At 33.7% G+C, this 15,524-nt stretch overlaps 2 protein-coding genes across 2 annotated transcripts; both read left to right on the top strand.

Moving 5' to 3' along the window:
• The first annotated feature begins 381 nt into the window (after nt 1-381).
• Nucleotides 382-2,475, top strand: LOC108999243 (protein NRT1/ PTR FAMILY 2.8). The gene is made up of 3 exons (XM_018976100.2): nt 382-568; nt 674-891; nt 980-2,475. The coding sequence occupies exons 1-3, from the start codon at nt 448-450 to the stop codon at nt 2,411-2,413; spliced, it is 1,773 nt and encodes a 590-aa protein (XP_018831645.1). The 5' UTR covers nt 382-447; the 3' UTR covers nt 2,414-2,475.
• Nucleotides 2,476-12,579: 10,104 nt separating this feature from the next.
• LOC108999244 (protein NRT1/ PTR FAMILY 2.11-like) lies at nt 12,580-15,299 on the top strand. Its single transcript, XM_018976101.2, has 4 exons — nt 12,580-12,759; nt 12,843-13,060; nt 13,214-13,773; nt 14,136-15,299. Exons 1-4 carry the CDS (start codon nt 12,675-12,677, stop codon nt 15,031-15,033), a joined length of 1,761 nt encoding a protein of 586 aa, XP_018831646.1. The 5' UTR covers nt 12,580-12,674; the 3' UTR covers nt 15,034-15,299.
• Nucleotides 15,300-15,524: the final 225 nt, after the last annotated feature.

Raw genomic sequence — 15,524 nt, 5'->3', positions numbered from 1 at the left:
CCATGCTACGTAAATTTAGGATCCCATGATCGATCAGTTCTAATTAACAAACTACTTCGCGCGCATTAATAATCTTAATTAACATATGCTTCTGCAAATCTAAGCAACAAGATCATGACCAACATAAAAAACGGCATGGGTTAAGACGACCTGGTTAAGTCCACTATTAATGCTGGAAATTAAACTAATTACTTTCATGTACACGTGAATATTGTCTAGTGATGATTTAATTATTTCAAACATTAATTATAAGTACTTTTTCAAAAACTTTGTCCGATATTCTTTGTTGATGCTGGTTTTCAGGAGCTGGGACTCGGTCAGGATCAGTTTTAATTCCTAGGTACATATATATATATATATATATATATATATATATATAAGATCGAAGATCATCAGGATACGAATAAATAAAATTATTCATATTAAAGTGAGATTAAAATTAAGAAAATGGAAGTTTCTTCTTCAGTACTGGAGCAAGACAGTACTACTCCACCCCCTACTGATCATCCTCCTCATCATTCTTCAACTAAAAAACTAGGAGGATGGAAATCTATCGCCTACATAATTGGTAACGTGCCTGTATGGTGCTTTTTTTTCTTTTTCCGGCACTTGATCAAAATGGATAATTAATTGTTTTGCGTTTTTTTGGTGTATTTTTGGTGGATTTTTTAAGGGAACGAATCCTTTGAGAAGTTGGCATCGATGAGCTTGATATCCAATATGGCAGTTTACCTGATGACAGAATACAACTTGAGAGGTATATTTGTTGTAAATGTGGTTAACATCTGGTATGGAACCTCCAACATTGCATCAATTGCAGGCGCTTTCATTTCTGATGCTTATCTAGGCAGGTTTCATACAATCCTCTTAGGTTCCGTTGCGTCTCTTCTGGTAATTAAATTGACCTGCTCTTTCTGATTTCTAATCATGAATAGCTGGATTTTGCAATCTTTTCAAGTCATATGGTTGCATTTCACAGGGTATGGGGACCATGACCCTAACTGCAGCTCTACATCAGTTAAGACCCTCCACCTGCAACGGGCAATCCCAATGCCCAAAGCCCCAAAGTTGGCAGCTAGCCTTCCTCTTCATGGCTCTAGCAATGCTATCCTTGGGTGCAGGCGGCATCAGGCCCTGTAACATAGCCTTTGGAGCTGATCAATTTGACACCCAGACCAAGAAAGGAAGAGCACAATTAGAAAGCTTCTTCAATTGGTGGTATTTCTCCTTCACAGTTGCTCTCATTGTGGCCCTCACTGCTGTTGTCTACATTCAGACTAACGTCAGCTGGGCTTTAGGCTTTGCCATTCCTACTGTCTGCCTTTGTGTTTCCATAGCCATTTTCTTGACCGGCCGCCACACTTACATCTACAAGAAGCCTGATGGAAACATCTTCGCAGATTTGGCCAAGGTGATCATAGCTGCCTGTCGGAAGCATCGGCTAACTGCCGGACCAGCCTCCGAACACTCATTTTATGATCCTCCCATGAAGGGATCAGAGTTGTTGACAATAAGGCTTGTTCATACAGACAGGTTTTTGTTCCTTGACAAGGCTGCTATAATTGCAGAACCAAGTGAATTGGACAACCAAGGCCGGCCGAGAAATGGTTGGAAACTTTGTAGCTTGCAGCATGTGGAACAACTTAAATGCTTAGTTGCAACTTTGCCAATATGGGTATCAGGTATTGGTTGTTTCATGACCATGGATCAGCAGAACACGTTTGGGGTCCTTCAACTGATGCAAATGGACAGATCCATTGGAACCCATTTCAAGGTTCCACCAGGCTGGATGAACATCGCACCCATGATTGCACTCTCGATATGGATCTTAATTTATGAGCGCGTTTACATCGTCCAGGCAAAGAAATTGACAGGAAGGGACAGGAGACTGACGATGCAGCAGAGAATAAGTACTGGTATTGTGATGTCAATTCTGTGCATGTTGGTTGCTGGGGTTATTGAGAAGAAGCGTCGTGAAGCAGCTTTGAGACATGGATCGTTTATTTCACCTTTAAGTTTTGCATTGCTCTTGCCGCAGTTTGTCTTGTCTGGTCTGACGGAAGCTTTTGGTGCAGTTGCAATAATGGAGTTATTCACCCTGCAAATGCCAGAGAGCATGAGAACTATGGCTTCAGGAATCTTCTTTCTCAACTTATCCATATCCAACTACTTCGGATCCCTTCTTGTCAATATCATCCATTATCTGACTTCGAAAAGAGGCAAATCGCCATGGTTGGGGGGTCACGATCTGAACATGAACAGGCTTGACTACTACTATTACATTGTTGCGACCCTCGCAGCTCTAAATTTTGTGTACTTTACTTTTTTTGCTAGCCGTTTTGTCTCAAGCAGCAAGGTTTGTAGTGGGAAAGGGCAGATCCCATTAGAGAGCTCGATAGACAGCCACCCATGAAATTTTTCTGAAAGAGCTAGAACCAGACAATTATGAGCTATGAAGGATATACTTGGAGATCATGCATGGTAATAACTGCATAATCAGTAACATTAATGTACAGTTGAATTTCCTTTTAATTAGAAGATGAACTTGATTATTCCAGATACAACTAGAGTAAGAAAGATTCACGTAATTTTGAGTCTTAGAAGGAGATGCAATATGTGATGCATGGTATAATGAGTTAAGAGTGTGCACCCTGTTACAGGTTAAGGTTTGGGTACCCGGCTATACCTTGACTCGGAAACGGTACCGGGACAAATCGGGATTTTGAAACTCGGAAATCCGAATATCCAAATTTGTACGCGAGTCTAAATTTTACAAAACAACCAACTTTTTTTTTTAAGTCTCTGTTTTACTAAAAATTTTTCAAGAAAAAAAAATAATATTGAATTTTTTTAAAAGCCTCGATTTTACTCAAATTGAATCTCTGATGGACGCTCCTCGTTACACTGATCAGTTAATTTGTAGTTAAATCAGGAAAAAAAAAAAAAAAAAGATGCACATAATTGATTGCATGATTTGCTTCTATAATTCTAAAATAATCGGGCACTTTTATAGACAATAGAAAAATTGTTGGGTTTCATCGTCTGCGGAATAAGAGATTCCAGCTTAAAATGGACCATGGAAACATTTTACAATATGACCAACTCTCTCTCTCTAGATGATCAGTTCTCTCCATCTCTCTCGATAGGTGAGCTTTCCTCCTTTATGCCAGAGCATTGGTATTGACTTCATCAAAAGTTTAACCAAATATAAAATATGATGAATTTCATCAAAAGAGAGCTGCATTAGATTAGTCAAATGCAGCTCTCCATCTCTCTCTCTCTAGATGATCAGTTCTCTCCATCTCTCTCGATAGGTGAGCTTTCCTCCTTTATGCCAGAGCATTGGTATTAGCTTCATCAAAAGTTTAACCAAATATACAATATGATGAATTTCATCAAAAGAGAGCTGCATTAGATTAGTCAAAGAGATAATTGTGAAACTTTGCATTACAGTAAATTGATAGGTTTCTTCAAATTTAAAGAATTACTATTCACTTATCAAATCTATTTTTTATTCACTTTTAATTTCCAATGGTTCTTTTTATTCACGTTTAATCTCTAACTATCTTGTAATAATAATGTAAGAATTAAATTAAATTATTAATTAACATATGATTAGTGTAATTATAAAATATGAAAAAAAATAATATTATATTATTATTTTGATGAATTCAATAGCTAATTTAATATAGAGTTAAGGATAATGAAGTTTTAGATATATGAAAAACATGTACTTTTCATCAAAATTTAAAAATAAATTTGATGAATCCAATACTAATGCTCTAAACCTTCTTGCACCCTCTTATTCCTCCCATCACCATCCTGTTACGTACACTCCTCTTCTTCACCCTCAAAGCATGTCTTCCCACCCATTAGATCCATTTGGATTCAAAGATGAATTGATATAGTTTTATATGAATTGAATAAAATATTATTAGAATACTATTTTTAATATTAGTATTGTTTTGAGATTTGAAAAAATTAAATTATTTATTATATTTTGTGTAAAAATTTAAGAAAATTATAATATGATGAGATGAGATGAATTGAGGTGAGTTTCGAATCCAAACAAGAGCTTAGAGAAGCTTATCACTCAAGCTGAAGCCCTGTCGTGGAACGAGCAAGTTCCAGAACCTAAAACAGAAGCTGTGAAGAATCTCTCCATCGTAGCCCTTGTTGGGAAGCTCATCTCAACTAAGCCACTCAACAAACAAACTTTTCATGCCACTGTAAAAGTTGTTTGGAGCTTTGTTATAGGTTTTATGATCGATGACATTGACATCAACACTTTTCTCTTTACTTTTCCAACTCTCCAGGAGAAAGTACGTGTTCTTACAAATCGAACCTGGAACTTGAAAGGATTCCACATGGTACTCAAGACAATGGCCTCCTGGTCTTAGCATCCAAGAAGTTCCCCTAAACTACTCAATTTTTTTGATACAAATTCGTGGTTTGCCTCTCAAGATGCTAACCCAAGCAATGGTCCGGTTTTTTCGGTTTTAGAATAGTATTAGCTAGTGGATTATATAGTTAGTACTAAAGTGATATATAGTGGATTATTAGTGATATAGTATTAGTAGTTATAGTGGTTTATATAGTTATTTATATATAGTAGATTACTAATAGTATTAGTACTAGAATTAGTATTAATATATATATATATATATATAATAGTATGATATAGTCATATAGTATTTGATTATGTATGTTAGTGATAATATGCTAGTGATATTATGTTAGTGTCTAACTTATTTATATATTTGATTATATATGTTAATGATAATATGCATGCTTACATATATGTTAGCGATAATATGAGGTTACATACACTTTTTATATGAGTGTATATAATCAAATTTATAGAAATGTATTTATAAAAAATATATATTATAATTTATTATCCTACAAAATGTATTTATCCGTAATATATATATATATAGTTTATATTAATAACATATGATCAAATGTTCATGTATAAGATTAAGATTTTATGTTTTAAAATTAAAATTTTTAATGATAATGTTATACATGAATAATAGGATTTTAAAATTTAATGTTATATAAATTAGAATTTTAGCATATAATATAAAATTATATATAAATATTTAATATATATATATATATGAATCAGTCCGGTTCAAAATCTGCTCAATTCAATGTTAGAAAAAGGAAAATCGAAACCAGATCGATTTTGACCGATTTTGAGAAAAATAAAACCGATAACGGACCGGACTGAACCGAACCGTGGTTCGGTCTAGTTCACAAGTTTTTTTCACCCAAATTATATCCTTTTCTCTTTTTTATTTATATATTTTTTGAAATTTGCTTTTCTAAGAATTTTTAAATATTTTTTAGTTTTTAAATTATTTATATTTTTTTAGCCATGTGACATGACACGTGCCCAAAAATAGGCACAGGGAATGCCACAACAGCATTTCCAACAGAATATTTAGTTATAAAAATATGGCAGATGGATTTCATAAATAAAATTGTACGTGCAATACATGAAGCAAAGTAAAAAAATTGAAAATTCAAAGAGCAAAAAGATAAACGTGCAAAACTCAAACTGTAGTCCATAAGTCCGAGTATCATTTAGGGTTGTAAATGAATCGAGTCGAGTCGAATTCGAACTAGGGGTCACAAGCTCGATTAGCATATATATCTGCTCGAACTCGACTCGCCTAACATATATTAAGATCAAGCTCGACTCGAACTCAAATACCAAAAATAAACGAGCTGATATGAGCTCGAACTACTCACTCGAGCTCGAGTTAAATATGATGCATAAATAAGATTATTTCTCTTAATAAATTTTAACTAGAATTTTATTAATAAATATTAGATTGCACTATTCACTACTTATATAACATATTTATTGCAAATAAATCAACGATTCAGAATTTGCTATTCTTTTGAAAGTATTGAGAAACCAATGTTGCTAACGACAATCTTTCATGTTCTCTTTTCTACATACAATCTTTTCAACTTTAATCCAAAGGTTGATTTTGATTCATTTGATTGAGAATACTTTTTTTTTAATCGAATACTTCCTGTGAAAAGATTAACTATACAGAACATTCACAATAATCAATATAGTTACAAACTTACAAATTGCTAAATAATTCCAACTTCTAAAGCATGACAATAAATTACAATTTCAAATGGTAGATCACTAATTATAGCATCAACTAAGAAAACAAACTAAAAAAATGGTAGAAGAATATTCTTCAACTCTTATTCATAACTTTAGCCGAATTAGCCACATTTCTAATGCACAGCAGTCAGCAGCACATGATAAATCAATAATTCATCACTTGCCAAAATATAGTTAAAAACTAAAACAAGAAAATAATTCCAACTTCTAAGGTATCACAGGTTCACAATAATAACTTCTAAATCACATATTCAGATTTAAAAACTGAAAAGTCCACCAACTCTTATTCATTTCAGCCTCATTTCTTATGCACATATGACATAAGAGCCAACATTCTCATTAGAAATAAATCAATGTAAATATGTTAGCCTTCACCTTTGAATATAGGAGTGAATTCTATATTTGACAGTTACATAAGTGTGTAAAAGTTTGTCTTAGTTTAAAGAGAATAAAAAATATATAAACAATAATAAATCCACTAATCTTAACAACACTATAAAACAACAGCAGAAAATCAACAACAAAAATAACAACACTACTACCAGCACAACCAATAGCATCAGATCCACACCATAGAGGGAACAAAAAAGGAATCGAGAAGAATAAAAAAAAGAATCTAAATAGTTGCTCAGATCCACACCACAGAGAACAAAAAGGGAATCGAGAATAACTATACTACAACACACCGGGACAAAGAACAAATACAAGAAACCGAGAAATAGAGAGAATAAAGGTAACTGGTGAAGAAAAAAAAAAGAGAGAATGAGATCGACAATCACAATACTCGCATGCCACAATGTACTGAAATGAAGAAAATAAAAAACTCCACTAAGATGAAAAAAATAGAGAGCTTAGAGCGAACCTAAGATGAAGAAAAAACACAACGCACCACTGAGACGATGACCCTCTTTCGAAATATTAGGGTTTTGAACTTTTGAGTTTTCAATATCACGGTCTCTCCTCAGTCCTCTCACTCTGCTCATGGGCCAAACAAAAACAATGCAAAGTCTCTGACTCTTTGTGCAATCCATCCCCTCAGTCTAAAAACGTCACACCAAGGAACTGTGTCCCGCGTCTTGCTTCGTAAAAGAGTAAAAGACCCAAACTCAAATTCAAGTCTGTCCAAACTAAAAAAAAAAAAAAAAAATCCTAGGTCCCATATCTTGCTTTTTCTTTTTTTATTTTTTCGTGTGTAACGTTTCATCCAAAGTTCAAACCAAAAAATCAAAAGTTTGACTTAAAAAATAATTTACATGATGGCATGGGTGATGGGATAAAGATAAAGTTGCCAAATAAAAAATATAAATAGATAAAGTTGTCTTGTGACTCTTGTCTATACTCGATGGATGAATAGAGAATATATATATATATATATATATATATATATATATATTAGTTGTAAAGTGACGTGCAATGCACGTTTTTTTAGTGACTAATATCCATAAAATATAAAAATAATATTTTTTTTAAAATAAAATTAATCAGTCAATAATTTAATACACAAAAGAAGAAAAATAAATTTTAACAAGCATCATAATGATAACAAAATGTTACAATAATATGAGTAATATAAAAATTAAAAGATTTCAGATATTTTAGTAATAGTTTTCTTAACAAAATATATGAATTGTAGAATTCAACCATACTATTCAATGACCTAGGGAGCACTAAAAAAATATAATCTTTTATTTCCATATTATTCTAACATTTTTTCATCATTAAAGTATGTCTCTTCTATTTTGGAAACTCTAAAAATATTATAATGGTAGAAAATCATTAATTAAGAATATTATGATATTTAAATTATATTAAAATTCTAATTATTTATATGATTTTCTTTTTGTTTGACACTTTCTGAGCCACTTATGCCTCTGTGTGACCTGCTATAATTACAGTTGTACCCTCTTGTGTTCTACTTTCCAGTTTCTTTCACAGCATTTCCTCGCATTTTACCAAACATAAATCTTCCTGTGTGTTAATAATAAGGTCGATGATGACCTTAATATTAGTTTAAATAATATTCTACATTAATTCCTCTCAGTATTTTTAATTAAGTTAATGTTTACGCATTTTCAAATCAGTATCTTCCACCATTAGATCGTTTTGAAGACCCCAAGACGAAGGGACCAGACCCCTCTTCCTTCTCCCTCACTTTTCCCTCCCCTCTCTCTCTCTCTCCTCCCTCAGCTCACGTGTACGCGGTACACTGCCCCTCTCTAAACCAATTCTTCCTCTGCCCAGCCCGACGCCGCCATGCGCCGGTGAGCCTCACCGCCCCTTCCACCGGCACCACCTCACTCTGGTGAGACCCCCACACCGGTCTCCTTCTCTCACGCTCTCTCTTCCTCTCTCTCGACTGTGCACAACCCAAATGGGCTTGATGTTGCTGTGCCGCCGTGCACCATCCTCCATCGCCACCACCTCCACGGTAGCCTCCCCTCCCACCGGCCATCCCCCTCTAGCGAGCTCCCCTCATGCATGCCCACTCTCTCTCACTCTCTCACGGACTCTCCCTCCTTCCCAAGCTCCAGCCGACGACTCTGATTTGTGTGGAAACCTGTGTGTTGATTTGGTGATTTGTGTGATGATTTTTTGATTTTGTGGTATTTTTGTGGTGATTTTGTGATTTTGCCATGGTTTTACTGTGATTTTGTCGTGGTTTTGTTGTGAGGATGTAGAGAGGGATGCGGATTGTGGTATTTTGTGGTGGTTTTGCTGTAATTTTGTGGTGATTTTGCTGTGAGGATGTAAAGAGGGACGCGGATGCAGAGAGGGACGTAAGGTTGAAGAAGAAAAGCGTATAACACGTATTACTGTTTATTACTATTCATGTTATTGTTCATTACTGTTCACATTTATAACGGCTTTTAAGTATAGGGGATATATATATATATATATATATATATATATATTAAAAACCCTATCGTTTGGCAAGTGTAGACAACTTGCCATAGATCCGTCCAGAGAGGGACTTATCAAAATAGTGTAAAATGAGGAGTATGTAAATTATTTTTTATTATATTGATGAGTAAAATTATTAAAATATCACATGTTTTAATTAAATGCAGAGTTTTTTTTTTTTTTTTTTTATAGACAAAATGATTTAATTAATTACCATCCAAAGAAATTATATATGATCTGTTAGTACCATTTATGATTGTTAGTATATGTTTTAAGAATATTTTTCATGTTTTTGCAATTAGGCACATATGCAATGTGCCCTTACTAGTGTGTGTATATATATATATATATAAAGATTCAATAATATAGTAATAGTATATAGTAATACTATTGGTATAGTACTATTACTATATGTTAGTGATAATATAGTATTATCAATAATACTATAGTGATATTAATACTATATATAGTTATAGTGATTTAGTATAACTATATTAGTATAACTATATAATATATTAGTATAAGTTATAGAGATTTAATATAGGTATAAGTTATAACTATAGTCTATATTAGTATTAGTACTTGTTATAGTGATTAGTATAACTATATATTAATATTTACTATAATGATTTTAATTTAGTATAACTATATAATAGTATTAGTATAATCACTGTACTAATACTATTATACTAATACTATTTGCTCAAATCTCAACTAAAGAATAAATGATCCTATTGCACGCATTGATAAATAAAGACAACCAATTGTGCCAAAACAAGTTAAATGTACTCTCTGTTAATGCCGTTCTCAAGACAGTAAGTTGAATGGTTTAAATATCTCCTTTCAAACTTATCGCTCTTGTAATATATACTTTAAAAATATCTGTACATAGTTGTGACTTGTTTCTTATAAATCATTGTATTATAGTTATAAATATTATGCAGATCGTGTGTATAATATATGTTGTAAACAGAAAAAAAAAAATTCTAAATTTATCTTATAATATGTGTTGTAAACAGAAAAAAAAAATTCTAAAAATATAGATAAATTTCTGTCTATTTATAATTAAAAATTTGAAACATAATAAAATTGGTCAACTGGGTAGCCCTTACTAGTATTAGCCTATATGAAAGAGTAAAACCAGAAAAATAAAAAGGAATAATAAAATATTAAAGATGTGTTGTGCATGTAAAGAAATATTATCCAATTAAATTATAAATTATAAAATTAAGCATAAATCATACTATCAACCAATTTAACTCACAACTTGAATTTATGCCTCTTAACCATTTATCCATCTAAAATTAATAATAATGTCATGAAATAATTGAAATATATTAGTTTTAGATATGTAAAACATGCAATAATTTAACTCAATCACTTAATACATTATTATTGTAAAGTAACAAAATATGTTACTTATACATGATAAAGTAACAAAATATATTACTTATACAAAGTATAAAAAATAATACATATAACACATAAAATATATACAATAAAATAATATGTGTAAGGATATATATATATATATATATATATGTAGAAACATTACAAGTATTGTGACGAGCCCATAACAAATCGAGTCGAGTTTATACGAATTTTGTTCACGAGCCTACACCGAGTCGAGTCGAGATTACACGAGTTTAGCTCGTTTAATATTTGAACCAATATTAGTGATTGCGAATAACTCATTTAGCAAATGAACTGAATCCGAATCGAGTTTATACTAGTCGAGATCAAACTGTTAACAAGCAGATCTGTTCATTTGCAGCCCTATTTATATATGTTTGGAAAAGAGACGAGGTCCAGCTAGCTAGCTTCACGTTTCTGGCCAATATTAAAAGAGTTATGATATATATCATCCGCATGGCATTATCTATATATGAGGTCATCAAGCACTCTTATTTTTTAGAGTAATATTATATATAGTTTTAAGATGTACAAATTTTACATACTCTTTGAAAAAAATGAGATATATTATAAAAAAATAAGAATAATTTTTTCATATGACTCTCAAATTTAAAAGGAATGTGTGAAGATTGTACATTCTAAAATTATAAATATAATTTCTTTAATTAACTTTTATGGTGATCATTATCAAAATTTAATAGTTAAATATTGTCACATTATCAAAATATATATAAAAGATATGATATATATATATATATATATATATATTTATAGCATTAATTCCCATAAGCAAATTAATACAGTACGTCCCTTTCCAACTATGACCTGTAGTCCAAAAAGTCCTAGTGAAAACAAAGAAATTAAAGATATTGCACTAGGACACTATAACCATGTAGTCAACAACGGAAGCGCCGCTGCCTTTATTTGTCATCTTTCAGCTGAATCAAAGATCCACATATAATAGGGTTAGAGTTATCCTGAACTGATCAACATGAAGCTGAACCATCCATGCATGCATGCTGCATCGCTAGCTGTCACTCTCTGCATGATGATTAAGCTTCAGAATACAGCAATACTGGAGGAGGGTCCTTGACTCTTTGTTGCACATCTTTTTCGAGGATCTGCAGTTTTCAAAACCATGTGATTTGATCAAAATTAAACCTCAAATACTTGCACCAGAAATATGACAGAGACGGATGTTTTTTAAGAAAAATTAATATTGCTGTATATGCAGAGAGATAAAATATCTTAGTTATTACTACCACTTGATCTGGTCTGACAACGACTTTATTACTTGCATAGAGGTAACTGAATTAGAAAACTACAATACCTCAAAACTTATTTGAGTTCTATGTATGATCTCTTGTATCCATATTTATATGATAAATATAAGAGTAAGTAGTGTATGAGATCTCATATTATTTAGAAATAAAAAATTATTGTTCTTTATAAGTTTCCAATTGGATTCCAATTGTATTATTGACTAGTACGCAGTCTCAATGGACGTTCCAAACTACATGGTCTATACTTCAAAATACAATTGACGTCTTATTTGAACGTTATAAAGAGGAAGAACTTCTCTTTCTCGAGCAATATAGGATCTCATATACCACTCATCCTTATGATTATCATATGGGATATTACAAGATAAGCTTTTATTTCTCCCTGGTATGGAGATCACGAGTACAAACAAGACAGCATAAACAAATCAGAATGAATTAGGGAGCTGCTAATGAAATTATAACAAGCTGGTAGCTTATAGTAGTACTTCGTGGTTTCTTGATGAGGTTTCACAGCAACATGATGAGAGTCTGAAAGTTGGTTTTTGTTTTGGATTAATGGAAAGCATCAAAATCAAGGTGCAGATCCACATGACTCTTTCAGTCTTTTGTATGACCTCCACACTAACTTGCAATATAAAACTCTTTTGTATGCCCTGCATGCAAGTAGTATGGTCAAAATTGAGAACTTTGAAATAGTGTAGTAATTGTAAAACTCTCATATCAAGACAAGCAATACTGATCAGTGAAAGAACGAGTACGCTACAAAGAAGGGGAACTTACAAGTGGGGTACGTAGGTAGGGAGAACTCAATTTGCATCCTCACAGTTATATATAGATTCATTCTATATTTCCACGAGACACTTTCTGTGCTGCAGACGAATATAATTGAAAACCAGGCCAGCAAAGGGAAGGCGCAGAAAGACATGGAGAAGAACGAGATCAAACCCATCACAGCACAAGAGCCTAAGATAAACTACAGAGGAATTAAAGCCATGCCATATGTTATAGGTAAGAAAAAGAGATATGATCATGCGGTTTTTTCTGCTGCATAATCTTTTTTCCCCCTCTTATTTGATGACCCAAAAATGCAGGCAATGAGACCTTTGAGAAGCTAGGGACGATTGGCACCTCAACAAACCTTCTGGTCTATCTCACTACTGTTTTCAACATGAAAAGCATCACTGCTACAACTCTTATAAATGTCTTCAATGGCACCACCAACTTAGCTACCTTACTCGGAGCTTTCTTGTGTGATACTTACTTTGGCCGTTACAAGACCTTGGGATTTGCCTCAGTCGCCTCTTTTTTGGTACTACTGCTAGTACTCCTATTTATCAAATACCAAACTAAGTTCAGACTATACACAAATGATTAAGTATCTATTTGATACCTTGCAAAACAGTAGCATCATTCTAATCTGTTCCTTTTTTTTTTTTTTCCTCTCTTTTTTCCTTGAAATCAGGGGATGCTCGCGCTGACTTTTACAGCAGGAATTGCAAAACTGCATCCTCCCCACTGTGAAACGGAAGAGCCTGGGGGATGTCATGGCCCAACACCATGGCAACTGGCTTTCCTATTGGGTGGACTCGGATTTCTAGTTGTTGGGGCTGGTGGCATTAGGCCATGTAACTTGGCCTTTGGTGCAGACCAATTCAATCCCAACACTGAATCTGGGAAGAGGGGAATCAGCAGCTTCTTCAATTGGTACTACTTTACCTTCACTTTTGCCATGATGGTGTCTTTGACAATAATTGTGTATGTGCAATCCGATGTGAGCTGGGCCTGGGGTTTAGCCATTCCTACCTTTCTGATGTTCTTATCCTGCGCACTTTTCTTCATTGGTTCACGAGTTTATGTGAAACTAAAACCTGAGGGTAGTCCTTTTTTGAGCATACTGCGAGTTATAGTTGCTACAGTCAAGAAGAAGAAATTGAACTTACCAGAGCAACCATGGCTCTCCCTTTTCAACCACATTCCCCCCGGTTCTATCAACACTGAGCTTCCTTACACCGATCAATTCAGGTAATGTAAACGGCTTATTTACTAATTATTGCGAATTTTATTATTCCTTAAAACTATTAATATCTGTTATTTTTTAAAATAATGTCGATCACGCTATAGTTCTTTCGAGTTTTAATATACTTATCAGTCGGTATACAAATATACTACTTACACAAGGAGGTATACAAACTGACGTGGTTGAATGTGGTCTATTAGATTGTAATGTTCTTTTATTATAAAGTAGATGTAACGTATCACATTAATCTTTTTATTGTCTAAGATTTATGTATGCACCAATAGTTTAATTCATATAACAAATCACTAATCATACTCAGTTACCACTCATCAACAAAACAAAAGAAATCATATTCATTAATTCTCAGATTTGTAGACAAAGCCGCTATCAGAACCCCAGAAGACCAACTAAACGCAGACGGATCAGCAGCCAATCCATGGAGACTCTGCAGTATGCAGCAAGTGGAACAAGTAAAATGCTTGATGAGAGTGATTCCCATATGGGTTTCAGCCAGTATATACTATGTTGCCCTAGTCCAACAGCAAACATATGTTGTCTTCCAAGCACTTCAATTCGACAGACGCCTAGGCAATACTGGTTTCAAGATCCCTGCAGCCTCCTATACTGTCTTCACTATGCTTGGCCTCACTATCTGGATACCTGTCTATGACCGAATCATAGTCCCAGCACTACGAAGATTCACAGGCAAAGAAGGTGGCATCACTGTCCTGCAAAAGATGGGTGTTGGCATGGTTATTGCCATAGTCACCATGCTTGTATCCGCCATTGTCGAGGAAAGGAGAAGAACTTTGGCTCTCACAATGCCTGTAGGTGTAGAACCAAGAAGAGGTGCAATTTCTTCTCTGTCTGGTATGTGGTTGGTACCTCAGTTGACATTAATAGGATTGTCTGAAGCATTTACAGTTGTTGCTCAAGTTGAGTTCTACTACAAGCAAGTCCCAGAAAACATGAGAAGCATTGGGGGGTCTCTCTTTTTTGTTGGTTCTGCTGTGTCAAGTTACTTTAGTGGTTTCTTGGTTTCTATAGTTCACAAAACAACTTCTGGGGCTGCAACTGGTGACTGGTTGCCTGAAGATCTTAACAAGGGGAGGTTGGATTACTTTTACTACTTGGTTACTGCAATGGAGGTCCTAAATTTCGGTTACTTTATCATGTGTGCAAAGTGGTACAGGTACAAAGGAAGTGTCAGCAATGTTCAAGAAGTTGACATGGAAAAAATGCCATCCGAAAAATCTACAGTTTGATACCTGATCATCAGCAATGATACTGATCTCCATCCCATTTTTATAATCCTTAATTAGCCACTTGGGACTAAATTTAGGATGAAGAAAAACATTTCACTTGAAACATCGTTCAACAATATCCTTTTTTTTTTTTCTTTTCTTTATTTTGTGAACTATGTAACTGGAAAATAATGCAACAGCTACCAATTGGCTGTAATCATATATTAATGTTCACTGCCAAGAACATATAATATAGTAAATAAAGTGCAGGAATAATTTGTATTTTCCTTTCTGAGTTTCACTCTGATTTTATGGTCTGGTCGGTTTCCATATAAAGTTTGCTTAACCAGTGGCACATGGATACTATGGTCCCTGTCATATTGAAAACAGCACTGATTTAAAGCATTGGAAACAAACAGCACAGGTTTAAATCAGCCATCAACGTAATTGTGGGTCTGCACTTAATTAGGAGGGGACCTACCCAAAGATTCCATAAAAAATTATGTACTACT

Source organism: Juglans regia, chromosome 2 (genome assembly GCF_001411555.2).
Source record: "Juglans regia cultivar Chandler chromosome 2, Walnut 2.0, whole genome shotgun sequence".
In the NCBI taxonomy this organism is placed as follows: Eukaryota; Viridiplantae; Streptophyta; class Magnoliopsida; order Fagales; family Juglandaceae; genus Juglans; species Juglans regia.
The sequence above is the reverse complement of the archived record's forward strand: the minus strand, read 5'-3'. Positions and strand labels throughout refer to the sequence as shown.